This window comes from Arachis stenosperma, chromosome 8 (assembly GCF_014773155.1).
Source record: "Arachis stenosperma cultivar V10309 chromosome 8, arast.V10309.gnm1.PFL2, whole genome shotgun sequence".
NCBI classification, from domain to species: Eukaryota; Viridiplantae; Streptophyta; class Magnoliopsida; order Fabales; family Fabaceae; genus Arachis; species Arachis stenosperma.
The window spans coordinates 20,600,048-20,609,603 of NC_080384.1; the positions used below are offsets into that span (position 1 = coordinate 20,600,048).

The window sequence follows — 9,556 nt, forward strand, 5'->3', positions numbered from 1 at the left end:
CGACTCTATCCCAGACATTTGTATTCTAACTTTAAGAAGAGATTTTTAAAACTTAAACTGAAGCATTCATGATGTGTAATTGACGGTAGGATAACATTGAATCACTTTTACAAACGTTAAGGATACAAATAGGACGATTTAAACGTTAGGGACACAAATAGAATTTACCCCAAAAGTTGGGGACAAAAGCGATACTTTACTCTATATATTATTTTACATTGAATTACCAATTATACTGTTAATCAACAAATTCATATCAAAAAACAATATTTAATACAATTTTCAGTTTAAATTTTATAAAATCTTTACTTAACAAATAAGATAAAAATAAAAATAAAAAGTGTAATAAAGATTTTTAAAATAAAAATAAATATAATTTAATTGAAAAGTACATTTACCTAGAATAATAAGTAAAAAAAATGTTGAATATATTCTTAAACGCACATAAATATTAATTTTTCATTTATTTACAAAATATATACTTCATTCATACATAGTTATAATTTAAATAAATTAAAAGATAAATAATACTTATAATTTATTATACAAATAATAAAAATATTAAAATATTTTATAATTCAAAATAATTCTAAAATAAATATCATTGTAAAATAAATTAAATTATTTTTTATTTTATATAATATTAATAATATAAATATTTTGTTTTATAATAACAATATTTGAATAAAATACTCTATATAAATTAAGATATCTATTTGTAGTCGATAACATAAAGTTAGGATGAAATGATATTCATTTATATAAATTTCTAGTTTTTTAGTATTGGTTTATGTGTGACTCTATGCCTCTATGGATCCCACCTGAAATAATCAATGGAATAAATTGTGTTTTTTTATTGAAGTTAAAAAAAAAAACAAAATATATAGATAGATTTTTTTTATAACAAATATGATTTAATTTATTATTTGTTACAAATTGCATTAACTTAACAAAATATTACAAATAGTTAAATACAATTATTTATTATATCGTTTTATTTATTATTATTATTATTATTATTTAAAGTATCTCTTAATCTAATAAATTAAAAAGTAATTTATTACGATACTCAATTTCATTTAAGGATTTATAACTTATCAGTGACTTGCTGCATCCTTTTAATTATTTAATACCACTTTTTCCTATTATTGGTCAGCCCTTTTTTAGTTCCAGACCTTTTTATTTTTCAATCCCCTCAAATAGCCCACCTCAATAAAACTCCTTTTCTGGAAGCCAATTTTCATATTTGCCATTGCAATTAATGTTTGTCGTTTACCACACTCTTCCTTTAGTACACTATTCTACGGGTTGCCATACATGCCATATGTTACAAAGTTATTTGCCAGTCAACACATAGGTATTCTTAGCCATCCAAAACCATGTCACCAAAGAACTCACCAATTTAGATGGTTAATTTAAAAGTGTAATATATTTTTATTTATTTGATAGTTATTCATATTTTTTAAAATAGTCATTGTTTATCTAACACTTCTCCTTTTTTTATTTTCATATAAAAAACTCTTCATGTTCTTTCATCTTTGGTTCCCCTCCAAAATTCCAAATTGCAAATCTCATAATTAATTGAGATAGGCTTCTATTACTAATGTCTCTTAGCTAAATTCAACTGAAAAAAAATATACACACTCAAAGCAACTTTTTTTTTTTCAGTAGTTAAGTTTTCAATACCGTAATAATATATTTTCCTTCCTCTAATGAAAAGCGACGTGAAATATTGCCTAAGAATATGATCGCACCTATAATAATGATCATGATGCTAAGCTTCCTTATCATTAGGTTAGACTTGGTTATCTCATATAATTGAAATATATTCAATCCTCGATTTCATTCGCTCAATGCCAAAACAAATGCATCACCAAATTATATTAAGAATCGACGCCATTCGAATAAGAAAAATTCATTATGTACTAAAACAGTGAAGTCACAAATATCTCGTAATACTCTTCAAATCACAAAAATAATGCTATCCATAGAACAACACATAAGAAATCTCTGCACAGCAATACAATACGATAATCCACCCTGAAGAAGAAAATTAAGACGATAATCCACCATCTACAAGCTCAGATCCTGAGAGAAGATCCGAAGACGAGAGCAGCGGCGGCAGTAAAGATAGCGGCGACAAAGGACGGAGAGATGGCGGCGGCGGCAGAGGTAGGGCTGGGAGCCGGCGCATCAGCGGCGTGAGCAGCGCCGACGATGGCGACCAGCACCGCCATTGTGGCCATGACTGCGAGCTTAGTGGAAGCCATTGATGATGCTTTCTCTTTTTAGGATTTTAATTTGGACCACTGATTTTGAGAAGAGATTAGAGATATTATTTCAGCGAAGCTAAGTTTGAAGGAAAAAGAGTGTGTTCAGTGGTTATATATAAGGGAGTTGGGTGAAGAGCGGTTGCGGGCAGTCGGGGCAGCTGCCCGAATTTACAGTCTGGCCAATGAATATAGAGTGCCAGCTAATTCCGTTACTAATAATGCAAATTTTTCAATTTTTGTAACAGATTCTAGTTTGATATGACCGATGTGCAACGACGTTGTTTCGTTAATTCTTCATCTAAAGGCGAAGCCGGCTTCAGTCCCACGAGGCTGCCACCCGGTTTATGCCCCAGTGGAAATTAACTTTATGTGAAGTTAGATAATTATAAAAATTTAGTCACAATCATTAAATGATTTTCAATTATCAATTTCACATGAAGTTGATTAAACCTGAATTTTCATCTTATACCCCTTATTCTCACTATGATTCTGATTTGTAAACTTTTTTTTAGTCACACTTATTTGTCATTATTATAGTAAGTAATATTACAAGTACAAAATTGTTCTTTATCAATTTTGTTTAATAGTTGAATTTGATTTAAAAATAGATTTGTAAGTGTAATATTTTTCTAGTAGAATATATATTAGGACTAATAAATCAAACTTTTCCAAAAAAATTAGTGTATGCCATATTATGGGTGTGTTTGGCAAACACGTTGAAGAGGAGAGAAGCTCATTTGAGCTTCTTGAAAGTTTTACTTTGATATTTGACAATTTTTATCTTTCTAAACGCATAATTGATTTCGCCTCTGAATCCACGTCTAGCAAAAGCTAAAATTTGCAGTTTTTGCCTTTCACGTTCATAGTTGCTGATTGCAATTAGAAAATTAGGTAAAAAAATTATTTCTTTTTTACCAACCCTACCCTTTATTTTTTTTATAAGAATGATACCAGTAATTATTACTTTCACAGTCGTTCTTTATAGTTCTTCCTACTTCATAATTTTGTCGTTCCAATTTTTTTCATCAAAATCGTTTAGATTTGTTTCAATCACTTGCAAATTAAATATTTTAATTTTTTTATTCTTTTTAGTATTCATTTTCATATTTTAATTTTTATGTTTTTTTATTGTATTTTTTATTTATATTTTTTATTTATATAATAAATATTTTTATATTATTTGTGTAGTGTTCTGATTTCTGATGTTATGTTTTTATGAGTTTTTTTTATTATTTACTATATTATTTTTTATATATATATTTTTTATAATTTTTTTAAATTTTGATTGGCTTTGTTCATATGATTTTTTATTTATTTTATTGTATTTTTTTATTCATATGACAGATGTTGTTGATTTTTTTTATTTTTTTACAGTGCTATGATTTTTCAGGTATTTTATTAATTTTTATGATTTTTTTATTATTTTTTCATATATTTTTTTTATCTTTTACTGCATTGTATTTATGTTGTGTATGAAATTTTTTTATTTTTTATTTGATTTTATTCATATGAATTTTATTTATTTTTTATGGTATTTATTTTTTATGTTGTAATTATTATATACTATACTTATTATCAAAATTTTGTATAATATAAATTATGATCCTATAAAAAAAGGACAAAATAAATAAAAAATTAATTATAAGAAACAATAGAGTCATAAATAATGAAAATTTATAATCCAAAATAATACTAAGTTAAAGAGTATTAACGGTACTAAAAAAAATTATAGAATATTTTTTTTTGTCTGACATTATAAAATTTATAGTACTCTCTTTTATATTTTTATTTTTATTGTATTTATTTTATTTATATGATAAATATTTTTTATATTATTTTTTATAGTGTTTTGATTTTACAGGTATATAAAAAAATTATTTAAATTAATGTCTCTTTTAGTAATTTTTCATCTAAAAGTGATTTTGAGTATTATAATCCAAACAACATTTATTTTACTATAATTAATTTTGAGATAAAAATTGCCAAACATAAATCATGTTAACCCAAACTTACTTATCATCAAAATTAATTTTATAAAATTAATTTTGTGCAAATTTTTATTTACAAATTATAATCCAAACACAGACTATATAGGCAAGTTACATTCCATAAGATGAAAGTGTAAGCCAGCGGTGGAATCATTTGATTTGAAAGACAGCAAGGAAAGGATGAGACACAGCCACACACAGGCATAGAGAATCGGCGTTTCTTCTTTCTTTATTTGATTTCCACACATGTTTTTATAAAAAATATTAGATGATCAATATTTTTTTATATTTATTGTGTTTAAATTAGAATATTATCTTAATAATAATTTTATAGTTGTATAAATAATTAAGAAATTTATGAAATTAGGTGCGCAATCATGCCCACTGCAATTTGGAGTTGTCGTCGGGGCCCACAATGTGAGGGAAGGTACAGACAGTAAGACACAAACCCTAATTGGCAAATTAAATGATAAATTATGGTTAGCTCTTAATAAGCAACAAATTGAAAGATAAATTAGGTTATTAACCGGATACCGCTTGCAACTTTCAAACTTTTCAGGTCATTAGGAAATTATAATATCTCATTGGCAAAAACATTAGAAAAAATTTCGTGTACCTGAAACTTGTTTTAATCGTTGATTTCAATTAATATATATTATATATATTTTTTATAATTCAAATCAATAGTTAAGACAACTAAAATATCAATATTCTAGATACACTAGAAACTCTTCCAAAACATTATACATATACCATGTTCCATACCAATCAATCAATGAAATTGAAGTAAGCAACCTAAAACAAATAAAAAAACAAAACAGCATATTCAACATATCAAATATAAAAATCACGAGGAATTTGTTTCTCTTGATGAGAGAAAAATGCGACGTCAAAACAATCATCTTCAGCAAAAGCATTGCCTAAAACACACTGTATACCTACACCTACGTACAGCACCTCCCATATGATATGATGAATTTTTGTAGCATCTAAGTTCCTTTCCTTTTTACACGGCATCTTTCCACTCGACGGATCAAAGACTAATCCATCGTTAATCGGAACTTCATTTAAGAATTTGCCGATGACCAATGAATTGCTGCATGCATAAGGCGAAATTCAAACACCAATACTTGCTTAAGTGAGTTAACCTCTTAACCAACTCAAATTGGTTTGTAGCAGCTTAGTCCTTATTCAAGGCTGTATACTTTCCAATGGTAGTCAGGTAGTGTAGTGATCTAGAACCCCAGGACCCTTGGTTCTATTTGTAACAGAGGTTCCAAAGCACTGGGAGCAAATTTTCTAGCAAAGAGAAAACAAACTGTAATGTTTCTGCCATTATAGAGGCATTTGTGACCTTCCCGAACTCTCTTGAAAAAGTCCAGTGTGATATCTGTTTTTCCAAATGTAGCAGGGTGAGCTCCACCTCTGGACCAGTCTACCCATGTTATGCTCCTATTTGCCAACAGATTTCCTGCTTGAATGGTTAGCATGGTGGGGAAGTAGTGCTCATCCACGTAACACGCCGGTCTACAAAATTGTTCGAATTTCGGATAAAATCTGGTGTCTTCAACAATGTTGATGGCAAGCCTTCGATTTATTTCGAACCACTGAGACCCTTTGCGCCACTCAGTGATATTCACAACTGGGGCCATGTTTTCATTATAGCGTCCTCTACCGTACGGACCAGGATCATCAAATGCACCAATGAAGCTGTACTTGGATTTCATTATGTAATGGTAGATGGCACTAAAACCATAGAGAGGGATGCATGATTCAGACAGAAGAATGAACCACTCGTTTGAGATGTCGAGCAATGCATTAGCAAGAAGTCTTCGTTCGGCATCACACATGCTCATCCTTCCCCACTCAGAGACCTGCACAGAGATGTCCATGTAGTGATTTAGATTCTTGATTGGAAATCATATATCAAATGCAAACCATGTCTCGAAGTTTATACGAAAACTCAGGGCTAAGCTGCTAAGGGGGGGCAAAACATAGAATAGAAATTAAGCAAGAACAAAGAAAGGTACAAAATAAAAATCTAAAACTTTGAAGTGCAGAAGTTTGCAACCACTTATGCAGTAACTTCTTTCTTGCTTTTGGTAGCAAAACTCACAGATTCAAGAGACACGAGATATGATTGTTTTAGGTGGCATCTAAGTCCCTAATTGAATCAACTTAAATAGTGAATAGAAGTTGTGTGAAACTGCCACTCAGCATTATTTCATAATCCTAAGGAAATTAACCATCCAGCAAACATGTACAAGTATACACCTCTCCTTTACACATCAGATTTGCAGAGGCAATGTGCTCTACACATAACAACTCTGAATTTTGTTCATGTCTCTATATCCTATCCCAACTCAGTACTCATCTTCAAGCTATACAATTCACACTTTGAAGCATCCAATGAGTGCACCATACCCTAATAGCACCACTATTTCTCAGTAAAATTTACATATTAGAATGCTCATAATTGGATTGCAATTTAGAGATTGCCAAAGGTAACATCCCTGCATGATGTCCACACTATACATGCCCTCATTAGCCTCTTAATTATCATAGTTTGGCAAGCTTATATAGTAATCTAGTAAGACCAACAAAATTATCCATACCAACACCGGGCAAAATTCAAAAATAAAAAATATAAATAGTATAGAGTGCGCAGAACCTAATTTTCAGAAAAAATACATTCTAAGCAAAACCTTAAAACTGGTATAAAGATTTCTTTTGAAAAAATGAAGATTTTGAACTTCCCTGCAAAAATGAACAATGTATGCAAAGTGCAAACCACTAAACTAGCATTGATAATGCACTACCAACTGAAGACATGTATATTGTGGCAAAATGAACAAATCTCAACCAAAAATCCATACCTGGCTAGGGATTTGCCTGTTATAAAACGGAGATGAAGGAGGAAATGTAGCTTGATATGATGGCAGGGAATGAATATAGATGGAGTAAAGCCCTTCATGCCCCTTCAGAAACTTCTCCCAAAGAGGCGCGAGAGGCAACGGTCCCTTGGTCAGAAACATGAATGCAATCTTGGGAACTCTGGCAAAAGGATACTTCTTTATTCTTGGCACAAAGGAGGCTCTCCACAACAGTTCCTTATCACTCATATTGTGCATCAAGTTTGAGGGAGGCCTAATCCAATCCTCCAAACTAGTTGCCTCCTCATAACACGACCCGAAACCGGAGCTTCTTGCATTCATCACTAGGCTGTCCACACCCAAAAGCCTAACCGTGTATACAATGATGACCAAGAACACAACACATAGAACAGTAAACAGAACAAGTAGCCGGGGTGATCGCAGAGGCAAAACTTTGAATCGGTTGGTCCTGCTCAACACCCCTATCTCCTTTCCTTCTTCTAAGGACACCATGACCCTCGATTGCATCTTCCCAAAACAAAATCCTAGGTATCAATCAGCCTCAAAACTTAGCTAATCAATCCGGGATGAAAGTGGATTTTGACCAGTAACCAAAATAGCCGCAAATACAGATGCAAATCCAAATCCAGAATCCTATTTACCATCCCACAATAAAGGTCTGAAATTTATCACAACATGACTATCAAAGTTTCAAAATTTCTTCCATAACATAACCACCCTCACCTCGGCACTAGAATCTTCATATTGTAGATCTGAAAAGGGGCGCAAGAGTGAGGGGAATCAACTCTAAACATGTGATGTCGGAGAGACCAAGGTTGCATAGACTTGTAGCACGTGGGGTACTACTCTACGTCATAACTAACCATTAATCAAAGCTCTAAAGCAAAACCTCTCTGAAGACAACAATATAAGACAAAAGGAACAACCTTTTTTTATTAGTATTATTTTAATTACCTAGTCAGCTGAATCAGCAAAAGGAATGGAGTTGGTGCAGCAGATTCTTCAAATCATCAAAGGGTTAGTATACATAATAAACTGCAGATTCAGCAAAGCATGTAACGGAATGGATCAAGTGGGAGTAAGAAACAGAAGAGAAAGAAAGTGATGAGATGAAATGAAAGGATGAGTTTGGAAAAATGGAGAAGTTGCCACATCGCTGCCATGTAATAATGCAGCTACCACACCCATTCTTCAACCAACTCTCTCGCCTTCTTCATTTTTTTTTCCTTTTTTCCTAATTTTCTTATTAGTCTCCGCTAATCAATAGCAAAAACGTAATTTACACCCACCTCAGGAAGTTTTGTTTAATTTCACCTATTTCCTGAGCTTTTAGTTGACACATATTTTCAAATTGATATTGACATGTTACAATCTTCTAGACGTTGTTCTTTGTTGTTAGTAACACGAGATATAGTTCTTTATCTTTTCAAGGTTGCATAGATTTTTGAGTAATATTTCCCCTATTTATCCATAATTATAACCAAATATTAAAAACAAAAAATTGTGACGGGGGATATATTAACGCCAGAGATTGAGGTTTACTAATATTAACTAAGATAGACATGTGTAAGCAAAGAAATAACACGTATTTTGGGATAATTTAACTGTGATTTGAACCTGAAGGTAATGTTCAAATTTTTATTGGGTTGTATCCGATATTTTTTTAATGTTGAGGTGTCTTGTCTGATGTATCAGTGAGAAGGAAGTAGTATTGTAAGAGATTTCGATACTTAAATTAATAAAAATTTTAGATATTTTTTTAATAGATTTGAGTTCGAAAAATATCTGAGTGTCAAGTATTTATAATGGTAGATTGATGATTCTTTTTTGTTAGAAGGTTATTGAGATCTCCTTTCTACATTAATAAGAGATATTGTAAGAGTTAATTACTTATTTAGATAAATAGGATTAGACCTATGTCAACGTGTCCGATCTTTATGAGATTGGGTAATAATGTAGATTTGGACATTATATGTAGAGTGCCAATTGAGATTTATTCATTTTGGGTTTGACTAAGTTGTAGGTCAGGGTATGAATCGTGTCCCTATTTGAATTCGAGCTTCTCTAGGTCAAGTTCAAGCATTTCTAAGTCGGTATTGATCTTTTGTAGTTTTAATTTAGTCAAGTCAAATTTACCATTTGCTTTAGAGAGCAAGTTGGATAATCGACGTGTTTTTAAATCTGGACGTTACGTCTTTTTGTGACTGTTTACACGTCTTTTCGGTACATTGATACTGCGTGCCATTAAATGAAAAAAAATTATTGTTTTGCTCCTAATAACTATATAAATATAATCTTTTTTATCTTTCTTCTTTTTTATTTCGTCTTTCGAAAAATTTATTTTATTTCTCTCGAGACCTTTCCCTTCTTTTTTATTATGACTTCGTTTCCATTAATCTCT

At 30.9% G+C, this 9,556-nt stretch overlaps 1 protein-coding gene across 3 annotated transcripts; it reads right to left on the bottom strand.

Moving 5' to 3' along the window:
• Positions 1–4,948: 4,948 nt before the first annotated feature.
• Positions 4,949–8,457, bottom strand: LOC130946943 (glycosyltransferase BC10-like). 3 transcript variants are annotated; one of them, XM_057875849.1, is made up of 3 exons: positions 8,110–8,457; positions 7,138–7,907; positions 4,949–6,135 (listed from the first exon to the last, which is right to left on the bottom strand). In XM_057875849.1, exons 2-3 carry the CDS (start codon positions 7,660–7,662, stop codon positions 5,497–5,499), a joined length of 1,164 nt encoding a protein of 387 aa, XP_057731832.1. In that variant the 5' UTR covers positions 7,663–7,907; positions 8,110–8,457; the 3' UTR covers positions 4,949–5,496. The 3 variants fall into 3 exon arrangements, with proteins under 3 accessions (XP_057731832.1, XP_057731833.1, XP_057731831.1); XM_057875850.1 differs by having other exon boundaries at positions 7,138–7,788; positions 7,879–8,457; XM_057875848.1 differs by having other exon boundaries at positions 7,138–8,457.
• Positions 8,458–9,556: the final 1,099 nt, after the last annotated feature.